The 25,454-nt window shown below is 44.8% G+C and overlaps 1 protein-coding gene across 1 annotated transcript in view; it reads right to left on the minus strand.

Moving 5' to 3' along the window:
* Positions 1–25,454, minus strand: part of LOC311036541 (formin) — a 75,246-nt gene that overhangs the window by 35,723 nt on the left and 14,069 nt on the right. Inside the window, exons 5-12 of the mRNA XM_084045279.1 lie at positions 23,978–24,119; positions 16,098–16,185; positions 11,227–11,288; positions 10,226–10,314; positions 6,435–6,564; positions 6,164–6,310; positions 5,830–5,889; positions 5,263–5,383 (exon numbers count right to left, since the gene is read on the minus strand). Coding sequence (XP_083901405.1) covers positions 5,263–5,383; positions 5,830–5,889; positions 6,164–6,310; positions 6,435–6,564; positions 10,226–10,314; positions 11,227–11,288; positions 16,098–16,185; positions 23,978–24,119 — 839 coding nt within the window. The remainder of the gene's footprint in view (positions 1–5,262; positions 5,384–5,829; positions 5,890–6,163; positions 6,311–6,434; positions 6,565–10,225; positions 10,315–11,226; positions 11,289–16,097; positions 16,186–23,977; positions 24,120–25,454) is intronic.

The raw sequence follows: 25,454 nt of genomic DNA on the forward strand, positions 1-25,454 counted from the left end.
GATATCCACTATTGGGTCAAGCAGGGTGAGACAAAGTTTACTCATTATTCACGTCGGTCAATTCCTAAAGATTTGCGTTCTCGCATATCGTAGCCAAAAGAGATTCAAATACATCTATAATTCTTTCTAGTATAACATCTAGTGTTATAAATACATGTGAAGTTGGGCTTAGCCCTTTTTTGTCGGCGAACAAGTATCAGGCCCCCAGAGTTTAGGAGAATCTCTCACCGTCTTTGTACGTTTCGTCAGAGGTTAAACCTTTCAGCGTACTTGTGCCCTGGGCATATCAGTTATTTATACTCAGGACGTGGCTCATTTCTATCAGTGGAATTCTCTCGCTAATCCCCAATTATATACAATCCCAGAGGACTGTCAAAACCACTCCCCCGTTTCCTGGCCCTCTTCCCTGTGTCGATGGAGAATTAGCCCCTTGGCGAGGGCCGAATATGGCAGAGAAAGGTGGGATTCCTCTCTTCCCCGCTCCCTCTCCCCATAAATCAAACTATCAGTCCGGGCCCATCCTCCGTGGCGCTGGAGAACACAGCAGGTACAGTAGCAACATCAACAAGGACTTAACCCTTTAAGACCTGGGACGTATCTGTGTCATTTTTAGATTCGAGCTAAAAAGCATTATTTTACACTTTTGGCTATTCAAAAATAGCAGATCTACAAGCTCATAGCGCGGCACTCTGTGCCGCGCTATGAGCTTGTAGATCTGCTATTTTTGAAAAATCGTGAAAATGTGTGCAAATCTTTGAATATATACATTTTTAAAGCGAACATTTCAAACTCAAATCTTTGCTTCTGGGCGGGGTCCCTGGAACAAAATATTATGAGATGTGGGACCGCGGCCAAATACATATCATTTGAGGGTCCTTGACATGGAAAAGATTGAGCACCCCTGATATAGAAACATACGTTTTTCAGAATAGTGTTGGGATTCAGGAGACATGTAGAATCGGCTTCAGATCTTAAATGGGTTAAGATAGCGTTTAACCCTTGCTCAGATTGGACACGGGCCTCTGGGGTGACTCGACTTGTGAGGAAGCGGATGGTCGTGCGCTCTGATTCCTAATGGCAGAGTCCGCCTCACACTAAACACATCTAGAGCGTATTGTATTGCCAAATTTAGCGATTTAGTTGGAACTGCGTATTCAAAGCTGCATCATCGATATAGATTCTAACATGACAGATAGGAGAAAAAAAAAGAAAATCTTACCCAAGAGCTTGCATGACATGCACACACACACACACACACACACACACACACACACACACACACACACACGTCCCCGATACGGACAGAGTTCCTGACTGCTCCGTCTCGTCTGGGTGCAGACAAGCGGAAGGGTTACCTCAAACGGATCGGCTCCACACATGGAATGCACGAGCAAGAGCCTCCGTCGTAAAACCGACTTCAGGCTAAAGGCCTTGACTGGACCTGACATTAAGGGCCATTTAAAATCAAGACACTGTCTGATTTGGCATGGTGATGAATGCGTAACCTGGGCCAGGCCTTCAGTGAAACACTAAACTCCCCTGAGCAACAAATGAGGTCTGACTGTTCCTTTTTATTTGATACTATTTCATTCAGTAGCGTCCCTGCCTCGCTGTCCGGCCCAATTATGCAGCAGTTAAAGGGATCTTTATGTGTGCTGACCAACCAAGACCCTCGCTGGATAAAAAACAAAAAAGGAAAAAAAAAGTATCCCGTGGAAGTGCAACTCCATCAAGTCTTAACCCATCAAGACCTGAAGCTGATTCTACAAATGTCGTCTAAATCCCAACAGTATTCTAAAAAAACGTATGTTTCTATGTCAGTGGTGCTCAAACTTTTTCATGTTAAGGACCCCCAAAGCGATATGAATTTGGCCGCCGACCCCCATCTCAAAATATTTTGTTCCAGGGACCCCCAGAAGCAAAGAATAGAGTACATTTTTTTTTATTTAAACACATTTTCACGATTTTTCAAAAATAGCAGTTCTACAAGCTCATAGCGCGGCACCGCGCTTGAATAGCCAAAGTGTAAAATAATGCTTTTTAGCCAAAATCCAAAAGTGACACAGATGCGTCCCCGGTCTTAATGGGCTAAAGGAGGTTTGATGACATCGAGTAAAAATGTACTGATTCTTCAAAACGTATGAAGCCATAGCTCTCCTGACGAACGAAGATGCTGACTTTCTTTCTTCGCAGTATAATTTCTAGAGGCTTTTCACGCTCAAATTCAAGCCTAATTCTTGCTTCGGTGAAAAAAAAGAAACGTATTGACACAAATCAACCTTCTTTTCTGCCAAAGCATACATTTGGCTTTACGCCACTGGTTCTCAAAGCGGGGTACGGAGACCCCGGAGTAGTTTTGAGTGGGTTCCAGCGGGTCACCAGAAGAATGAGGAACAGTTTAAACACTTATAAGTCTTATTTTTAGGCTATTTGAAAATAGTCAACCTACAAGCTTGCAACGTGTTGTAATGTGAAATTGTAGATCTGCAATTTCAGAATGACTCTTATGGGGGTCGCTGGCACAAAACCTTTTCAAGTAGGGGTCCGTAGCCAAATGACATATCAATTTGGGGGTCCATGAAGCGAAAATGTTTGAGAACCACTGCTTTAGGCCCTTGGTTCTCAAAGTGGGGTCCGGGGACCCCCAGGGGTACTTGAGGGGGTTCCAGGGGGTACCCAGCAAAATGTGTAAATATAGCATCAGAATAATTATGACCTTTTATACTTTGGCTATTCAAAAATAGCAGATCTACAAGCTCATAGCGCGGCACCGAGTGCCGCGCTATGAGCTTGTAGATCTGCTATTTTTGAAAAATCTTGAACATTTTTGCAAATCTTTGAATATATATTTTTAAAGCGAACAATTGTAACTCAAATCTTTGCTTCTGGGGGTCCCTGGAACCCTTTTTTTTTATATGGGGGTCCGCGGCCAAATACATATCATTTTGGGGGTCCATGAAGCGAAAATGTTTGAGAAGCACTGCTTTAGGCTACATCAACCACACATTAATTGTGGCAGAAATAAGACTGGAGGATATTCATCCGTGTGTGAGTGGAGTGGAGTGGAGTCCTGGAGCTCTACTGTAGGCTCAGATCCCTGTGGCCTCCCGATCATCCCTCTCCCCCCCCCCGAGAGGAGCACAGGGAGAGGTCATCACCCTCTCCACCAAACAGGAAGCCCCCCCCCCCCCATCTAAAGGGGATCATGTTTCTGCACACAAGCCAGTGAAGTAGAGGGTATAGCCGGGCGGACGGACGGGACGGGACGGCGCGCCTGACCACGTCCTGAGCATCGGCTCTGACTAGACGCTAGTCGCGCGCGCACGGTGTGCACGCACGCACGCACACACGCGCACACACAGACGTACAGCTCAACACGAGCAATGGTGCAGATGCGTGCACGCTTGCGTGACAGCACCGACAGATATGCTGTGTGATCTGTGTGTGTGTGTGTGTGTGTGTGCGTGTGTGTGCGCGCGCACGAAATACGTACTCGCATATACAAGCACACACAATGCCGCCGGCGGCGGCTGAGCGAGGAGACATGGTGCGACAATGCCGTGTCTCCTGACCCTTGACCAAAAAGGGGGGGCGGGGGGGGGCACTGCTACACACCAGATCAGTAAAACGGAGGTGTGACTCCAGCGCTGAGCTGCTCTGTGAGTCAGACACCATTCATTCAGAATGTGGAATGGAAGTGATCTGCACTCGCTGAAGCATTATAATTAAGACCAGTTGCTTTCTTTAGGCTGGTTTATAATAGCCAGGCATAAATATTTATTCCTGGCGGCGGCTGGCGGAGAGGATAAAAATGGAAAGGAGAGTCATAGGTGGAGCTCACCAAACACCCAGAATTCAACGCTGCATGCTCGCCCTGTGTCTGCCAATACCCCCGAGGACTACCGCGCCAGACTTTGCTGTGGTGGAGATCAAATACGAGGGCCCTTATGTTGCATTTATTGTCTTCAAGTCTTCCATTTTTCCTAATAAATGAGTGACAGCTTGGGGTGGGGTCTGGGCATTTTAGTAGACTCTTTGTATTTTTCCCCCAGGTCAGAGAGGAGAGGGCTTTAACAGCGATCTAAAAAAAACGAGGGGAGAGTCGCAGAGCATATCTAATTGCTTTCATATGCCATATTATTGGTTGATTTAAATAACGACAGACACCGAGGGCGCTGGGGGCCATCGCCTTTAACCCCTGCATGGCCCGGGCCAAGAATAAATGACTTGACTGGATGGCTGGCTGCCTGCTGATTGGCTGGATTATCGACTCACTAAAGGATGGCGGACGCTTGTCACTGCGGAGCCACTGAAACCACTTCAGCCTTTGGTTTGCCCGCTGATCACCATGTTGACCATTTATGCCTTTTTGTCTGATTTAACAACTCTGGAGACAGACAAATGAGGAACGCTCGTACAGCGGACTGTTTCTGCATTGATTTTTGAAAGGCGAGAGGTTGCGGTGTAATGATGACATGGCCCGTTAAAAGGCATGACACGATGTCTGGAAACGAAGAAAAGCCGCTTCAGGCCATGCATGCGTATAGGTCCTCGACGCTCCCACAAACCCTCCCCTCGTGCACAGTTCAGGAGAAGTACACAGGATGAACATTTACATTTTGAACCGCTCTGGTTGGAAGAGGACAGCATACATAATCACGCCGAGCGATTTACAATGAAACAAAGATGACCCGAACGCTAAGACGATGCAGAAAATCTGGTGCAGTGTGCAGTTTAACCCTCCCGTTTACACACTAACGACTTAAACCCTATACTTAGTTGACCATAATGCATAATCCCATGGGCCCTATACTTAATTGACCATATTCATATTCATTTTGGGGGGTCCTTGACCCATTAAGACCTGGGACGCATCTGTGTCTTTTTTGATTTGAGCTAAAAAAAAACATGATTTTACACTTTGATTTGATTTTACACAAATTATTTGATTTTACACAAAAATCGAGAAAATATGTGCAAATTAATATATTTATATTTTTTTAAAGCGAACATTTTTAACTCAAATCTTTGCTTCTGGTGGTCCTTGGAACAAAATATTTTGAGATGGGGGGATCCGCGGCCAAATACATATCATTTTGGGGGTCCTTGACATGAAAAAGTTTGAGCACCACTGATATAGAAACATACGTTTTTCAGAATACTGTTGGGATTTAGAAGACATTTTGTACAATCGGCCTCAGGTCTTAATGGGTTAAAATTGCCATCCCCATGGAAACCCCAAATGACAGCCCTGTGTCTCACCAGTCAGGTCTCTCTTCAGCTTGCGGATGTCTTTGGCGAGGTCTTCAAACTTGACCTGGGCGGCCAGGAACAAATCCTGAGGCTCCGGCAGTGGAAAGACACTCTTATCCGTCCCGGCATTCTGGAACAACAGAAACATCCCACACAGAACACGATCAGCATTCACCCGTTCTGCTCTATTAGCCCGTTTTACGTTCGCAATTAGCCTGTCAATTATTAGACCATTGGTTCTCAAATTGAGCTCCGGGGACCCCCAGGTGTCCTTGAGTGGGTTCCAGGGGGTCCCCAGTAAATTTGTTAATACAGCATCACAATCATTTTAACCGCTTTATACATATTTTATATGTTGGCTATTCAAAAATAGCGGATAAACAAGCTCTTATTTTTTTTTTTATCTTGAAAGTATTGGAACATTTTGAATCATTTTGACATTTTCTAACACAAATCCTCTCATCTGGTGGTCCCTGGCACAGAACCTTTTCAGATGGGGGTCAAACGCATATCAATTTGGGAGTCCTTGACATGAAAAGGTTCGAGAAACACTGAATTACACAGAAGACACAGTACCTGATCTAGATTGCGCAGGTAGTAAGACACCACATAGTCCACCAGACTCATGCGATTGTCCTGAGGGGAGAGATGATCAACAATGAAGAACAGCGTGGTATGACACTTTGCATTAATTGATGTTACTACATGGCCTTGTTGAATGCTAAACTCCGATTGGTTAAACATGGAACTCTGTGATCAGTTAAATAACAGATCGCTGCTCTGCTTCCGTTTACGTCGCTATGGAAACTGAAATCAACACAAATCTTGTATAGCACACAATATTTTCAGCATGGGGCTCCGTGGCTACCGCTGGTATATAGGACTTAAAGTGGTTATTGTGTGAGGTTACCCTGCTTTTAACGTCCTTCAGCTTGGGGAGGATCTCCAGTCCGAACCCGTCGGCTTGTCCTCTGGTCCGGTTCCCTCCGTTCATGTAGTTTCCAAAGGCCAGAACCAGACCAATCACATCACGCACACTGTCGCACTCCAGGAGTTCCTGACACACACACACACACACACACACACACACACACGCACTCTGATTTAGCACTCGCCGTAGATAGCATGGTAACATGTCTTTTGTGAATCAAGCCCGTGAAGGCGTAGCGTAGCGGTCTCACTTTGCTGACGTTGGAGACGATCTCCACCTTGCGACGGATGGAGGAGATGCTGTCCAGGAAGACGGCCTGGAAGATGATGCAATGGGCCCGGCCGGAGAAGTCTGGGATCTGGGAGAGCTCGTAGAGGAACCTGGAGAACAAACAGATGGACGCGGTGTTAATTTTGTTCGACTAAAACTATGACGAAAAACGTCCGTCGACGACCGTTTTTCACTGAGGAAAAGTAAATATATTGACAATTTAGTCAACAAATAAAAACTAGACCAAAATGTTAGTCATTTTATGTTTAGTTGCGCTCTGAAAATAGCAGATGTGCAAGCTCACAACACGTCACGTTGTGAGCTTGTAGATTGTAGGCCCGCCAAAAACTAAAACTAAAATATGACTAAAACTAAATGGAATTTTATTCAAAACTACATCTAAAACTACATCCAAATTTGCTGTTAACATTAACACTGGATGGAAGGGAGGGGGGAGAGAGAGAGAGAGAGAGAGAGAGAGAGAGAGAGAGAGAGAGAGAGAGAGAGAGAGATGATGTGTTATGGCAGAATTAAACAAACTGTCCGACAGGAAGAACTATTTTTGGGTTCCCTGGCAAGCCGTGCTTCCCCAAATGCAGGACTGGTCGTTGAGTCAACGTTGCCGTTCAGCGGCCCCGCCAGGCCAGCTGACGGTCATGAGCGGCGCTGCTTGTCTGGCTATAGCTCTGAAAGGTCCGGTGGCGGGCGGGTGGGTCAGAGAGGAGAAGGAGAGAGTGGGGGGGGGACGGCACGCGGTGATTGATCAAAGGTAGTGCTTTGGCCCCCGGCGCGGGATGACGACTCATGTAAACAGCGGCGTGTCGGAGGGGAGCGGGGCAGTTAACATCCTGTGTGATTAGGCAGACACTGGGCGGGTTGGGGGGGGGGGGTGACTCAGGCCATCGTACTGACAGCTTTGCTCAAACACGGGGACACGGGGCAGGTCAGCCTGGGGACCTGAGCTCGTTAACTGGACCCCGGACACTTGAACCGTGACAGGAAGGGGAACTCGGGAGAGAATCGCCACTCATTCTCATTCGTACTGTACTCGTGCAAGCGCACGAGTACAGCATAGGTGGATACACACACCAGCATAGGTGGATAAAGGAATTATATGTATTATTAACCACTTAAACCCGATGTACTTGGTTGACCGGGGTCCCTCATGGCTCTACACTTGGTCTTCTCATTTTCCCCCTCTCAGCCCAAAAATAGGAACGCTAAGGTTCATGTGGTGTAGCGTGAAGAAACATCCGAGAATATCATTGTATGAGCTGGGAAGGGGTGCAGAAAAAGCACACACACACACAGAACAAATATTTATGGCCAATAGAAACACAACAGAGCTGGGGCTATTTACTTTGTGAGACGGCAAATTGAGCGATGTCGCTATATCTCTAAATATTGTGTATTTACAGTATCCTCCCATAATGAAACAATCGGACGGCAATAAACCAATTGAATCAATCAGTCGACTGACACGATTATATGAAGAAGAAAAAAACAAAAGCATCCGTCTCTGTCAAGACATAATAAACGAACACTTGAACAACTTCATGCTGCTTCCTAGAAAAAACAACTCATCTGGAATCTAAATTAGTCATGAATGTTGACGTTAGTGATAATACGAGTACACAAGCGTGTACGATATTCACCGAGTGTGTCAAAACAGCACCGTTACTCAAGTGTCACTCTCAAACCCTGGACAGGCAGTCCTACACTGGAGAGGTACACTACTCAGATAACAATGTCAACTAGAAAAAGTGCTCCTCGGAGCACAGGTCTCCGCCAGGTCATGTCGTTATTGTGGCCTCCTGGTGGCGCTATAATAGGACAATGTGAAAAGGGTGGCATTTCTTCCTCTGCCTAGTGGGAATGAGCGTGCATTCATGATTTGAGGCATTTTGTTGCCTCAAATTGAAGACCCCTGCTTTAGGTGGTTGTGTTGATGATTATAAAACGAATAGTTTTGTAAAATACTCTGTATCACTGCGCCAACATCTTGTTTACAATATTCCCCATATTGTTCCATGGATATATTACCATTCGCATTACCATTTGTTTTTGCTGGGATAGCAGGGGAAGAGGAACGCTTGTTTTGGATCACTCGATGTTCTGTTTATATATTCAAGGTTTACAACAAATGGGAAGGGTTCAACTTAAAACAAGGTAGATACCATTCGGGACCCTCACATTTGCATAGCAAATTCCTTGTTTGTGCAGACACTCAGGGGATATACCGCATTTATAATATGTTTTCTTGTAGAAATGACTGTGTTACTGTTTTAATTAGGACACGCCTATGATTTTCATGTTGACATATTTGGTACAAAACGCCCCTTAGCGGTTCTGAAATCGACGTAAACGGCGGCCTCTTGGGGCTTAGTGCTTTAATATCTCCTTGGAATGAATCCTCCACATTTGGCTCTCCGAAAGCAGCTGTCGCAAAGAGTTACTACGATCTAGCGGTGAGACATGAGAAGGAGTGCTATATCAAGGTTATTGGCAAGGCTGTGCTAATAGCATAGGCATGATGCCAAGTGGAGTGCCGTCGCATTCATCAATTTCCATCTTTCTGACAGTGGTGTAAAGTAACTAAGTACATTTACTCAAGTACTGTACTTAAGTACAATTTTGAGGTATTTTTTTACTTTACTGGAGTATTTCCAGTTTTCAGTACTTTTACTTCTACTCCACTACATCTCAGAGGCAAATATTGTACTTTTACTCCACTACAATTATTGGACAACATTAGTTACTAGTTACTTTGTAGATTTAAAACATTATTACAAAACATAAATTGACCACTTCAGCCCTATATAGACTTTGGCTATTTTAAAATAGCCAATCTACAAGCTCACAACGCGTCGCGATGCGACGCGTTGTGAGCTTGTAGATCGGCTATTTTCAAATGATTTTATACATTTTGAAAACATGAAATGGAAGATTTCTGCATAATGAGTACTTTTACTTTTGGTACTTTAAGTACATTTTGATGCTAATACTTTTGTACTTTTACTCAAGTACATTTTCAATTCTGGACTTTTACTTTCTACATTGCAGTATTAACAACTCATTCAGTGCCAAACTTATTTCTGGTTTTATCATCCCTGTGCCAAGGCCAAAAATACATTGTAAAAAAAAAGTGCTCAGGAGCCGAGATACAGCCTTTTTCAGTAAGAAGTTAAACAAGAAGTGAATGGAGCAGAAAATCTTCAAATCATGATATCTTGGGTTCTGAACATTTTCTGAACAAAAAGAAAAAAAGTATTATTTTTTGTTATGACGTGGGTGACGTCATTGGCACTCTGGGCTTATGAAAAACGTGACGTCGGTGACGTCAATGGCACTGAATGAGTTAATATTTTTACTTAATTAAAACATTTGAGTACTTTTTTCCACCACTGCTACCTCTCCCAATGGAGAAAGGTAACTGTAACAATGTCCAAACTACAATGAAGATGGTGGCACGTCTAGTGTCCAATCTGGTGTGCAGTCTGCTTCAAATTACTTTATTGATATTGTCAACCAGTACGTGTCCTACCCGAAACCAAATTATGTTTTATTCGTTAAATGATACATTTATATATCATAAAATATGAGAAGACGGGGAAGACCCCTGCTCTACACCGATATCTCTGTGACCAAAATAGCCAACGTGCGAGCTCACAATGCGTCACAAGATCTGCTATTTTCACCCAACATTCTTCCCAGAAACAGGGAAGACGCTAGGGTTCATGTGGTTAAACTGTTCAGCCGAAAGGCTCTTACTGTTCAGGCTTATCCAGAAGTTTGACTTCGTCCTCTTTGGAAGTCTCATAATGTCTCTTAATCATCTCCATCTCATCGGCGGTGGCCCTCTGCAACGATACACAAAAAAAGCGTGTCCCAAAAAACAAGTACAGCATGTTCTGTAACCCATAAAGACCGGGAAGGTCATTTTTAGATTTCTTTGGCTATTCAAAAACATTTATTTAAATCTTTGAATATATATATATTTTTAACCCATTAAGACTTGAGGCGATTCTTAAAAATGTTTTCTAAATCCTAACAGTTTTTTGAAAAAAATCCAAAATATTTTTTTTCACGATTTTTCAAAAATAGCAGATCTACAAGCTCATAGCGCGGCACTCGGTGCCGCGCTATGAGCTTGTATATCTGCTATTTTTGAATAGCCAAACAAATCTAAAGTTACACAGATGCGTTCCAGGTCTTAATGGGTTAAAGCAAACCTTTTTAACTCATATCTTTGCTTCTGGGGGATTCTACAAATGTCTTCTAAATCCTAACCGTTTTCTGAAAAAAACGTACGTTTCTACGTTAGTGGTCCTCAAACTTTTCCATGTCAAGGACCCCCAAAATGGGCCGAGGACCCCCATCTGAAAAAGAAATTTGTTCCAGGGACACCCAGAAGCAAAGATTTGAGTTCAAAATGTTTGCTTTTAAACAATACATATTTTCAAAGATTTGCACCAATTTTCACGATAAAAAATAAATAAATAGCAGATCTACAAGCTCATAGCGCGGCACATAAAATAAAAAAAATACACAGATGCGTTCCCGGTCTTAATGAGCTAAACATCAAACCACTGTGCAGACCTGGCCATCGTTGTGATCAACAGCAAGACGCTGGGCCTGATCAACGGCAAAAGCCGAGGGCTACATGAAGCCCACATGAAGAGGTTTTGTTGTTAGACAATAAAAATGTATTTGGCTTCTCTAGTTTCTCTCAAGCTATCGGATGACTTTACGGCCCTCTCCCGTGTACTTACGTTTTCATATAAAGCCTCGATGGTCTCCAAATCCACCACGGTGTTGTCCACGGTCAGCACAGCTGGAACGGTAAAGACATTTATTATAAGCATTCAAGTCGTATAAACAGTCGAGATCTTGGCAGACGCATGGATTCTTTTAACTGCTGCCAGGGAGGGTGGATGAAAAAAAAAAGCTTGTTTTTCCTATCAGCAGTGTAAACTCAAAGATAGCTCGGTTATTCTGTAAAATATTGGGTGTTAACAAATAATAATAATAATCTGTGTCAAACACAAATGGTAAGCGTTTCAAGCTACAACCCCGGGACTTAATTCAATGAATAAAATGCTATTTTAACCAATTTGTATGGTTAGGGTGTATGTTATAAAATATAACTAGTACATCTGCGGTGGTCGAAGGTGGTCTTCCAACTCTGTGGCGCACCTGAATGGGCACTAGATGTGCCATCGTCTTCATTGTAGTCTGGACATCATTGCAATTAACTCTCTGTCAGGACAGGCATAAAACTTATGGATTGTAGTTGTTGATACTACTGTAGGTAATGCCATCAACAGAGAATTGGCACTTAAGTTGGAAAATGTGCGTGATAAACACAGCTAAAACTTGAGTTTTAGAATTATAATTCTAAATGAACCCACTAAGACCTGGAACGCATCTGTGTCACTTTTTCATTTGAGCTAAAAAGCATTATTTTACACTTTGGCTATTCAAAAATAGCAGATCTACAAGCTCATAGCGCGGCACCGAGTGCCGCGCTACGAGCTTGTAGATCTGCTATTTTTTTTTTAAATCGTGAAAATATGTGGAAATCTTTAACTCTATTCTTTGCTTCTGGGGGGTCCCTGGAACAACATATTTTGAGATGGGGGATCCGCGGCCAAATACATATAACTTTGGGGGTCCTTGACATGAAAAAGATTGAGCACCACTGATATAGAAACATACGTTTTTCAGAAAACTGTTGAGATTTAGGAGACATGTAGAATCGGCTTCAGGTCTTAATGGGTTTTAAGGGACGATGGGGGAAGTACCATTGAGTCTTTGGAGGAAGCTCTGCTTCAAACCCCCAAAACGAAGGTGCCACAACATGTGCTAATAGTGTAAGTATGACTGCAACACTGCACCGTACTTGCGTAACAAACAAAACGATCCTTCAGTCACCGTGTTGTTGAATTACACACCTATCAGAGTGATTAACTGCATGGGGGGGATATTAGCTGGACATGGAGAGAAGCTGCCAGTGTGGTCAAGCTGTGGGGGCCAGACATCCAGTGGGCAGTACTCTGGATGTCCGCAGACCCCCGGGGCCCCCATGCAGACCCCGGGCCCGCATGGGGGCTCCACTCTGGGGCAAGGCAGGCTGGGTGGAACTAAGCCTCTCAGCCACGGGTCACAGGAGAAAGCCTGTAACTGCTTAACCCCTGGGCCCACGGTTTAGAACCACCACAGCCAACAGCAATGAGGAGGTGGGGGGGGGGGGGGGGGGAGTACAAGAAACAAGAGACTGAAAATAAATAGTAAGGACGAAGCAACAGACACATGGCCTCGTTATTATCTTCATGTATTTTTGCTCAGATGCATTACCACCTATTCAATGTAGAATTGATTTCAAAAGAACTGCTTATTGTTTACAGTACACAACTCCTAATGGTTTAGCTCCCGAATGCATCTTAGACCTGCTCATGCCCGTGAACCAATCAGACGTCTCAGATCCTCAGAATCTGGTCTCCTAGACTGTACCTAGAATAAAATGTAATGAAGGTGCATTTAGTCTGGAACAAACCTGACGACCTGAGATCTGTAACAACAGTGTCATCTTTTACAAGCATATTTTCTTAAGCCTGTGGTTATTGCGTGCGTGCGTGTGTGCATGCGCGTGTCTCTCAAGGACCCCTGAGGGTTCCATGACCCCCACGCTGTGAACCACTTGGACTATCTGTACAAACACATACATTTTAAAATGCATTGATGTCTAAGTACATTGAGTTTACTGTGTATGAAACGTGCTCCGCAAACAAACTTGACATGAAAAGAGAAAGTCAGTCCTGTTCTTTGTCTCCAGAGCGGCGTCACAGGTTTATAGCTTGGTGACGGAACAGACCGGTGGGGGGGGGGGGGGGGGGGGAGATGGCTCCACTGCTCCTAGATCAGCTGACAGAGGGGTCTGGCTGCTGTCATCTCAGGAGGTCTACTGCACACCACCTACCTACCTAGCGCTCTCACATCAGTCACTGATGGTGACATGTCATCACTGTGGTTTGTGTCACACCCCCCCCCCCCCCCACAAAAAAAAGAACACATCCACAGATTAGGCCAGCCAAAAGTACACGGAGAAATGGCTCTAGACTTGTGGAAGTCTCTTCAAATTCTTCACACGCTGCCTTCCGAATATGAAGGCGACGCTAGAGGCCTCGGCCAAGGGCTTCCAGATAGAACGTTCCAGAAGGGGCCAGAGAACAACAGTGTGTGGTGGTCCTTCCTCCTGAAGTCCGGATGGAAGGAAGGGACCGCTGGAGGTCTTATTAAAGAGTGGATTATTCTGTTCCTCAGTCCAGTGCAGCAGTCAGTCAGTCAGTCAGTCACACACACACACCAAAGGGGGGCCCTGGTCCGGTGTACTCTGGGGAGGTGAGAGTGGAGGGGTGGGGGGGTCGGGGGGTGGGGGTTGGCGGCAGGGGGGGATATCTCTCCACACCAACAGATCAAAGGCTGCCTGCCAACTGCCTCACACCCTCTACTTCCACTTTTCACTCATCGGCATCATTGTGTGTGGTTAAAGTAGGTGTGTGTGTATTTGATTTTGTGCATGTGTGTGTGTGTTTGTATGTGTGGAGAATTGAAGTGCGGGGGGAGAGAGAGCCTCTGTTCGCCCTTGAACCATGGTGGCCCTTGAGGCCCCCTCCGTCAGTCAGGCCCCCGCTTCAACCTTTTCTACCTTCCCTGGTTTTTGCTCCCTAGTGGCTCTAATTACATTACATGTCCCATGTCCTTTTAATTTGGCAACAAAGGGCAGGCGGGCGGGCGGGCAGGCGGGCTGGGCTGGGCTGGGCCGGGCACCGGGGGGACGGAGGCCCTTAGAAGTGCTTTAGAAGTGCTTATTAAGGCGGGCGCTGCTGCATTGTCACATTCAAACTGTCCACTTCACCTACACCTCCCATTAAGGTGCTAGGAAGCAGCCTCATGCTGGGAGAGAGCAGGAGTTTTATTGGGCCTCTGCTACGCTGACGCAGGGGACGAGGAGGCAAGGGAATGAGAAGAAGGAAGAAGGGAGAAAATCCCCCAAACCCCAAAAAACGGGCTGCACTGGCCCTGGCATGTTTTCTCGGCCGTTTGGGGTGATTTTTTTATGTGGCAGTGCAGTGTCTGCTATCCGAGGAAGGTGGATTTATACACGCTCAGATCATTAGCGGGGTGTCGCTCCCATTAGGGCTTGTGGAAACCGTCACTATAGCTACAATAAACAGATCCGCTGGCCGCCGCGTGCTCAGACTCGCAGGCGGCGGGCGGCTCTCTCTCTCTCTCTCTCTCTCTCTCTCTCTCCCTCTGCCACACAGTTTGCAGATTCAGACCAGGGCCTGGCCTTGCCTGAGCTGTGTCCCCAACACACACACACACACACACACACACACACACACACACACACACACACAGACACACACACCACACAATAATGTGTTTACGCGCACAGAGGCACATACGCACTTAAATGTCTTGCACTTTCCACACAATCACACAAGCATGCAATCACTCCGTGCAAGTTCTTCTTCTGCTGTTCATGCTCACTGGGAAACATTGCTAAATTGATTTTAACCAGCGCAGGGAAAGAGTTCTGCCAAAGTGGCATAAGTGCTGAAAGGCCAATTTTATTCCGACGTTGCTCTCACATTTTGACAAATGGAGGCATTTCCTTTTCTCACCAGTGAAACTGGGAGAACTTCCATGTTCCACTCGAAACACCAATTAATCCGTAAAAGTGGATACAGTTACAAATTAGTGGCCGTCCAGACTAGAGACAGGGAATAATTTGCTGCGTCGATGTTTAACCCATTAAGACCCGAGGCCGATTCTACTTCTAAATCCCGAAAAACGTTTTCAGAAAAACGTATGTTGCTATATGAGTGGTGCTCAACATTTTCAAGTCAAGGCCTGCCAAAAACAGGGGCGCAGTCATGGGTGGGCTTAGGTGGGCCGTGGCCCACCCACATAGAAAGCTGGCCCACCCAATCGATTTTGAAAAAAAAAAAACTTTTTTGGAACTTTATTTTTTATTTTTTTATAATTATTTTTTTGAAGAAAAAAAAACGGTAATCGGTAAAATCAGGCAGAAATAAGAATTAAATAACATAACCCTAACCTAACCCTAACACCGAAATAAAGTAACAAAAAAACACCCAAAATCCGCCCAATAACCGCACATTTTCGCACGCGCAAAGGTCGGGACGCACGCGTTCTGGCTGCGCCACTCGCCCAAAATTGTATGTATTTGGCCGTGGACCCCCCACCCCCCCCCCCCCCCCATCTCAAAATATCTAAAGATTTGCACAAATGTTCATGATTACATTGCAGATCTACAATATCAGCTATTTTTTTTTAATAAAATAATGGATAGTGGTTAAATTCTAAAATGACACAGATGCTTTCCCGGTCTTAATGGGTTAATATCTTGTATCTCCCAAATGCAACCCCCTTCATCTGCATTTCATCACCAGTCATTCCTAATTTATTGTTTAATGCGACTATAAATTACATTTATAACTGTTAAACCTAAATAGGAGCCGCTTCCTAGAAAACAGATCAAAATGATAAAGCCACCATGTCGGCGTGCCAGACAGTTTGTGTAGAGAAACAGACAACATTGTTCCATCCTCACCTTGCTGGATGTCCTTCATCTCCAGATGCAGACTGGATATGAGGATCCCCACGGTTTGTGATCGCTTCCCATCCAACAGCTTTATGATCTACCAGGACAGAGGAATCAAAGGAAAAGTTTGATTCAACAAGTTAGTCGGTTTAGGATTTAAAAGAAAAAAAGAAAAGAAAAAATGCTTTGTTTCTATTGATGAGAACTGAAATATGTGTAAGACTACTAATAAAATGTGTCACCTTAAAATAAATACTATTTGTTCTGTAAATGTATTTACAAAAAAAAACATTTTTAAAGGTAAAGAGTTTCCAGTAAAAAAAGGGAAAGAAACTATACAACTCTTTATATATATCTCTATATCTATATATTTACAATCATAATAAAACTTTGTCAACATTACAAATTATTTTAACTGTAAACTATTTTACAGACTTGAAATTGTATTATTATTATTTTTATTGTTAATGTATTCATATATTTATTTTTAATAATAATTCTCCCATCTACATCATGAATCATTCCATTCCCTGAGCGGCAACGTAAAACAAACTGTGAAAGTGAATATTAAGAGCTATATGATCTGCTCTGAAAGGCCAGGGGTGACGATCAGTCATATCACATCCCACACTGCATGGAGGAGCTGTTGATGGATGACGAGGGGAGACTGGGGGAGCTCGAAGCCCCCCCCAGTCTCCCTAACGAGTCTGTGGATCCTCTCTGGCTTGACCCCCGATGACCAGACTCATCAACACACATTGTCATAACCCTTCAGGACGACGCAAAACACACAAGCAACATGCACACATGGGACTAAGACGCATTTTGTCAAGTTTTATCATCAGGCACGCTGGGCCGAGGTTCCGGAAAACAAACAAAAACACACACACACACACGCGCACACACACACACACACACACACACACACACAGCACACACACAGCACACACACACACACACACACACACACACACACACACACACAGCAGACACACACTTCCCAAAAGAGCATGTGTGTGATATAATCAAAAAATATCAAGCCGCAGTGAAAGTACAAAGGCAAAAAATAGCACCATAAAAGGACACTCTTAGAAGAGTAAGGCAAAAAGAAGCAGGCCTTTTTTATAACAAACTATAAATTCACAGGATTTTTATTTGTGCCTACACATGGTCACAATTACTTATGACTGAATTAGCCATAAAGCCACAGAGAGTTTTGGCAAGGTAAAGCCCCGCTCTAAAAGTTAATGTGTCAGGCTTCTTCATTAGGTATTACGGCTCGGCCGGCTACCGGGCTGGACACTGGGAAGTGAGAGAGCAGAAGTCTTTAGAAGTGGGTATTGCGTTACAGGGGCGTTAGTGGGTGCCATGCTGCTCGCCAGGTCCATTACTCTGGATCACTGGGAGTCTCCCACTCTCGGGGTTGGACTTGAGAAAAGCGTGCACAAAGCACCAGGCTTTTCCCCCAACACCTCTAATTAACCCATTAAGACCCCGGGAACGCATCTGTCTTCCGTGTCATTTTTAAGATTTTCTTTTGGCTATTCAAAAACAGCAGATCAAAAAATAATCAATAGCAGATCAAATCAATCAATAGCAGATAAAAAAAATAGCAGATCTACGAGCTCCCTCGGTGCCGCGCTACGAGCTTGTAGATCAGCTATTTTTGAAAAAATCGTGAATATTTGTGCAATTCTTTCAATATATATATATTCTACAAACATTTTCTTTTGAAAAACGTTTATGTTGCTATATCAGTGGTGTTCCAACTTTTCCATGTCAAGGACCCCCAAAATTATATGTATTTAGCCGCGGACCCCCATCTCAAAATATGCTGTTCTAGGGACCCCCAGAAGCACAAAAAATCACTTTAAAACGTATATATATATATATATATACATATTCAAAGATTTGCCAAAATTTTCGAGATTTTTCAAAAAATAGCAGATCTACAAGCTCATTACTCGGTGCCGCGCTATGAGCTTGTATATCTGCTATTTTTGAATAGCACAAAGTAATCGTAAAATTGACACACGGATGCGTTCCCCGGCTTCAATGGGTTAAGCACTTTGGACGAGCCACACTAAAAGCGTCCCGGGAACCCTTCCCGCTCGCTGTGGCTCCAGAACTGGCCAATTAGCCCAAACAGTTAACTTAATGAGAAAAGACAACTGAGGCTGGATGCTTGACACGCAAACCAAGGACAGCGAGCGAGGAGAGAGGGGAGCGTTCTCTCTCTCTGCCATGCCGATGCTGATGCTGCTGTTGTTGTCAGGTCATCAACAGGTAACAGCACCCTCCTGTGGACGACAAGAAAACTGCCCCCCCCCACCACACACACAGAGTTCTCAAACCGTTCATTTGACAATTGAACACCCACTGAGGCTTTCGTATCGGCTAGAACACAGTCAACACACAGACATTATAAAGACGGCTCTCATAGAGAGGAGAGAAGATAAAGAAAAGCAGGTTTGTCTTTATTAGCGCCTTTTATCCAAAGCGCTTTACAATGTCAGTTAGATTCACACACACACACACACACACACACACACACACACACACACACACACACACACACACACACACACACACACACACACACACACACACACACACACACACACACACAGTGTCTGTCTGGGAGATTTAACCACTTGAACCCAAGAATCCCTATTCTGTGAGGATCATTTACACCATTGGTTCTCAAAGTGGGGTCCGGGGACCCCCAGGGGTGCTTGAGGGAGTTCCAGGGGGTCCCCAGCTAAATGATGGAATAGTTAGGAACCAAATGGACCCGTATGGGTCTGTAACTCTGAGAGTGTACGAATGGAATGGTTCCATTCGTACACTCTCAGAGTTACATTAACATTGATTTTACAATATGAATTGGGGTCTGAGATAGAAATGCCATTAAATGGGGGGTCCGTAGCCTAACGAATGTCCTTGAAATTTAAATGGTTGAGAATCACTGCTAGAGCCGTAAAAAATCTTCTGTTATGGTGGTCCTGGCTTATCTTTTCAAATGGAGGTCCGCGGGCTAATAAGTCAAGTTGGGGGTCCTTGACATGAAAAAGTTTGAGAACCACTTATTTACACAACCAACGCGCTGGTCGGTGAGCTTGTGGCTTGTGAATTTTCTGCAGAGGGAAAAAAGAGCGGACCAAGTACAGAGTCAACCCCCGGTCAACTAAGTATTATACCGTAAGTATAGAGGGTTTAAGTGGTTAATCTCACACACACACACACACACACACACCCTGCGGTGTCCCGGGGCCAATGCTCCAAATATGTCTCCAATAAACCAGCTATGATAGTTCATAAGTCATTCCCGAAGAGCCATGATTCTAAAGCAGTTAGAGCCTACTGTTTGTTTAAGGAGGTCCACGAAGAATAAACTTGATACGGATGTGATTTATGGGGAGATGGAGGAAATGGAGGAAACTGCTGCGTAATGTTTACCGTGTTGCCGGTGAATGCGTGCACACTAATTGACCTGCAATGCACACACACAGTGCCAAGACTACACCTCCCATGTACATGCGAGTGACTGCGTGCGCGATTCCTATAACAGCCCCCACATCTCTGTTGATTTCCTCATCTCTTCTCGTCCTCCTCCTCCTCTCCATCCCTCCTTTCCTCTCCGCGATGCGACGCGTTGTGAGCTTGTAGATCTGCTATTTTCAAATAGCCTAGGTATGAAATAGGGCTAAAATGGTTAATGTATGTTTTATAATGTGTGTAAAACACCATCACGGGAGCTTTTTTTTTTTACGTCACGAGTCAACGTAACAGTTTCAGAAAGTGAACGAGATCGTTCACGTTTCAGGGCAAAGAACTAGTTATTTTGAACAAATCGATCATGAACGACACATCACTACTCCTTTCCTCTCTGCCCCCCAACCCCTCAACCCCTCCCCCTCATCCTCCCGCCCCGAATGCACCGACACGCGCATCCTCTCCGCTCCACTGCAGGGTCCCCCGCAGTTGCCCCCCTCTCAGCGGAGTGAAGCCACATGCCTGCAATTACCGTGTGTACCCCTGAGAGAGAGAGAGAGAGACACAGAGAGAGAGAGAGAGAGAGAGAGAGAGCATTCTTGTCCGTGTTACCTTTGATATGGTAATCAACTTACAGAAACGGCTCCAGAGTAAACAAGCGCTTTGATTTTGTGGCGTGGCACATGTGATAAAGATTTACTCACACTCATGTACTGTAGGCATCGACTGTTTGCACCCCTCCCGGCACCCTCCTCCCTCACCCCTTAATCTAAACGTTTCTAAACGTTAAGGGAGCTGTCGGAATGCGGTGGAAACGGCTCATATGCATAATGTACAACTGGCATTCCATTCTCGTCAGCTCATCTCCCCTCGTTGAGCTGGAGCCCTGGGCTCTGGTGGTGGCAACGATCTGGCAACACTTTCGGAGCAAGTGCATCAGGGCTTGTAGGCATGTACTGTCATCACACACATTGAATGTGTGTGTGTGTGTGTGTGTGTGTGTGTGTGTGTGTGTGTGTGTGTGTGTGTGTGTGTGTGCTTGTATTTTTGTATTTATTATACTTGTATTACTATACTTGTAGGGGCGGCAGTGGCTCAGGAGGTAGAGCGCTTGGGAAACGGAAGGTTCGATCCCGGGCTCCCCTATAGGGTTAGTGTCGGAGTGTCCTTGAGCAAGACACTGAACCCCTAATTGCTCCAGATGAGCAGGTTGGTGCCTTGCATGGTACGAACCCGCGGCACAGCTCTAATGTGTATTAACTAATACTAGGGAAGCACACAGGTTACACTAGCAAATACTTGCATGGAGCTACCATGTGATGACGACAGTGTGTATCCTCTTCAATCTGGCTAACAGAGACAGGAGGCAGGAGTCTGTGTGTGCGAGTGCGTGTGTGTGCGTGTGTGTGTGTGTGCACTGATTAGTATTGGTGGTACGGGGAGGGAGGCAGACCATTGGCTAGTCAGATACTGCAAAGTAAGGTAAAACATTGTCTCATTGCCTCCTCCAACAAGACTTAACAACTTACACCCTAATGTTACTTTGTTGATCAGGGGGTCCCCCAGGGATCTATGCTTGGCCCCCTCCTTTTTTCCTCAATACCTAATCTACCCATCAGTGTCACAGAACCTCTCTCAGCAAAAAATGGCAGATCTTCAAGCTCTTGATCCTGGTCTGAGCTTGTAGATCTGCTATTTTTGCTGAATTCTTTTCAACGAATGTTCGCCCAGAATAGGGAGGCTACAGTACGGTATCATGTGGTTAAGACTCAAATCTGAAAGTAAACGGCTCACTCACCTTTGGGCTCCAGTTCATAACTGGTTTATTGCACTGGAGAGGTGTCAGAGTGACATTTCAGGGCTTACACACTCATCAGACTCAGACTTGAGTCCATCCAGCCATGCTTATACACGCTCTTATCAGACTCAGAAACGTCACTCCAACACCCATTTTGTGCAATAAATCAGTTCTAAACTGGAGCCCAGTGGTGTGCCAGCAGTTTTCCTTCCATGCACTACAGTCTGTTCACCTTCGGCTCAGCACGTGCGCCAGTTGGTAATGGATGTGTGAGTTTCCTCTTACTAGCTTAAGACTCAAATCTGCCTGGATGAAAATGTACTTTTGATTAGATGACCCCCCTCCCCCATTCATCCACCTATACATCCATCCATCATATCATATCCATCTACCTCAATCCATCCATCTCTACCATGAATTGCTTGTCAACTCTGGGTCATGTCTAATCTCCCCCCTTCCCCCCCCCCCTCCCAAAGCTATTCAACTAGTCAAGCTTCTGGGAAGCCATCATCGGTCGATGATTCAGATGATTTCTCTCTTCGTGCGAGCATAAACTTTTAGGGATAAAATATGGAAATCTAAACAAGTAACTTTTGTTTAGCCAACCTTTCGGATGTGCCGCTGGACTGCCAAGCGGGCTGCGAGAAGCACGTTCACATTTCCCGTTCACTCACAGCGCCCTGTCTCCCTGTGTAATCACAGAGTTGGACTGCAACTCATCTCGCTGGCCCCCCCAAACAAAGATCATCTGATCCAGAGCCTAGAATCTGTACGCCCAGGATCACACTACAACATGGGACACCCAAGCTTCGCTGTGGTTATCTACACAGCGGACCACAGAACACCACCAAGGCAAATTCAAATGCTCAAATTATTGTATTCTGCACATCTCTTTTGTGGATTAGTTTTTAACTGGGGTTAACACTAGAGGACTCTGATGATGTCAGGTCTAGACATGGAGACGGTTGGCAGGCCTGGTGTCTGGTTGTGGCTAGTTGAGTTGGATCGAATGTTGGACCGACTGCAGCTTCAGAGTGACCAGAGTGGATAGAGGGTTCCAGGGATGGAGACAAAAGGGTAGAAGAACACGCACGTGCACTACATGCACGCAACACACACACACACACACACACACACACACACACACACACACACACACACACACACACACACACACACACACACACACACACACACACACACACACACACACACACACACACACACACACACACACACACACACACACACACACACAGACTGAAGCCCTGTGGAGTGGACTGGAGCCGTAGCGGATTGATCAGAATAGGGGACATGTATGGATTTAGAGGGGACGGTCTGGGGCCTGTGGCCGATTTTTAACCGCTTGGACGCCACTGTTGAGGACCACAGGGCAGCCAAAAGGATGCTGACACAGCATTCTGGCTGCAGCAGAAAGTGCAGAGTTGCAAGCATCGGGGCTTGACATCAACAAGTCTGTCCTGAGCTGAGGCACGGAAAACGACACGTCCCATTCAAAACTTCAGCTCACAAACTCACATGGTTTATGATTAGAGTGATGGAATACAGGTGACACAACAGTACGATACACAAACACGCACGGAAAAGCGAGGCCGGTGCCGGTTGCCTTTGACTTTAAAGTAGGGGTCTTCAACATTTCCAGGCCAAGGACCCCTTGGCTGAGAGAGAGAGAAAGCAGGGACCCCCATTATATATTGTATGAAGTATTTTTTATTTTCATAGATTTCATAGGCAGCTTCATAGACTTTTTTCACAGCACTATCATGTTGGATTCATGTTAATGTGTATTTCCAGACATTTAGCCATGCTCTAAAAACAATACTTAGTAAACCTGACCTTTCACTCTGTGCTTTCACTCTTTTTTCCCCCTATACCGAACCACTTTGCCGAAAATAGCAGATCTACAAGCGCACACTGCTATTTTTGGCTAAAGTTCTCCTCAGAATAGGGATGCTTGTTTGAAGTGGTTATTGTAAAAATCACAAAGATTTGGCGGACCCCCTGTAGTAACTCTGAGGACCCCCTAGGAGTCCCGGACCCCCTGTCAAAGACCTCTGCTTTAAAGTATCGGTTCATAAGGGCAGAGAAATCCAAGCTTGATTGTGAAGCTCTAGCTGAAATAAAACCAGAACAATCGGGTTGGGTTGGATTGGCTTTTAAAATAAGCCAAGGAGACGTGAACTCATTATAACCCGATACTATAGCCTGGGTTGACCCTGCACGAAACCTGGGAACTTGGCAACTACGGTGTGTGGAACATGAGAGAATAAGAATCCATTTCTTCCAGGCATTCCTTTGTTTTCTCGCTTTGAGTTATGATTCGACATGACGGCACAAAAAAAAAGAAGAACATTTTTAAAAAGAAGCTTCAGGTAAAAGCATGTGTCATCACTTGACACGTTCTAAACTTCAGACATTTCCCCGCACGAAATGTCACGCTGCACCTCACCACCTCATCACAGGGCACAAAACTACCTCACGCCAACATCAGAACGCGGCCAAACAGCAGGAACCGAGGAAAACGTAACATCAGAAAGCGTCGATGAGTCAAGAGGTGCAACAACACCAAACGTACCTTCTTCGTTTTGGCTTTCTTCTCGTAGGTGTCGGACAATGGCTTCTTCTTGGGCTGCAGCGTCGCCTTGGAGAAGAGATCTTCAAACTCGGTGGTGTTGACGATGTCTGGCTCCTCCAGGGCCCCCCATAGTGTGTTGTTGCTGGAAACAGACACATACTGCACACTTAAAAGGGGAATTTTGGACCATGGTTTTCTTACCTTTTCTATATGATGTTATATCTTAGGATGAATGGTACTGTAGAAAATGTTCTCCACCCCGGGTCCGCCATAGCTTAAAACGTGCGACAACAGGCCTTGCGTTAGATCTCGTATTTTAATACCTTTTTTTTTGGTAAGATCTGACGTTCATAGTGACAGAACACAATATTTAAAAAAAAACAAAAAAAAAACGGAAGTCTCGCTAGACGAGATTTCAATCTCGTCTAGCGAGACTTCAGTTTGTTTTTTTTTCTTCGTTTTTTTTGTGTAAAAATCCAGCTACAAAATATAGTTATTTATTTGCGGCTTTATCTCAATTTTCCTTTTTCCTGCACGACACATACTTGGATAGAGAATTCCAAAAACAGACAGCCATCTGTAATTTAATACATAAATAACCTTTATGTGCTAATAAGACGATTAAAAAAGTAAACATTCGCATTGTTTCTGAGGGCGCTGGATTCATGCCGATGGAATTGTTTGTGCAAATAAAGGAGACTTTTACAGGAAGACGACGGGAGCGACTGTTGTGTTTGGGCCGTTGCTTGGTAACCTGGTGAAAGCAAACAGAAGCTGCATGCGGGAGGACGAGCGTTAAGACATTAGGATCACAGAGTTCAGCATGACTCTGCTACCTACCACCTCTCATCCTCTGACACAACCCATAACCCTGCATGGCTCTGCTATGCTACCGACTGCCTCTCATCCACTGACACAACCCATAACCCTGCATGGCTCTGCTCTGGAACGCATCTGTGTCACTTTTAGATTTGAGCTAAAAAGCATTATTTTACACTTTGGGCTATTCAAAAATAGCAGATCTACAAGCTCTTAGCGCGGCACCGAGTGCCACGCTACGAGCTTGTAGATCTGCTATTTTTTTTAAATCGTGAAAATGTGTGCAAATCTTTGAATATATACAGTATTGTTTTAAAGCGAGCATTTGTAACTCAGGAACTCTGGAACAACATATTTTGAGATGGGGGTCCGCGGCCAAATATATATAATTTTGGGGGTCCTTGACATGAACAAGTTTGAGCACCACTGATATAGCTACATAGGTTTTTTTCAAAAAACTGTTGGGATTTAGAAGACATTTGTAGAATCGGCCTCAGGCCTTAATGGGTTAATTTCAAGGAAGCGCAGTTTGATATCCATTGGGCCGTGGACAGCCCATTTGATACCATTTATTTTAAATCTGTGCGGGACCCCAATCAACACACTGTCAAATCCTTGTATGAATGTAACTCTGAGTGTACACATGGAATCAAATGGA

This window comes from Gymnoscopelus microlampas (genome assembly GCF_963454915.1).
Source record: "Gymnoscopelus microlampas genome assembly, chromosome: 20".
Classification (NCBI taxonomy): Eukaryota; Metazoa; Chordata; class Actinopteri; order Myctophiformes; family Myctophidae; genus Gymnoscopelus; species Gymnoscopelus microlampas.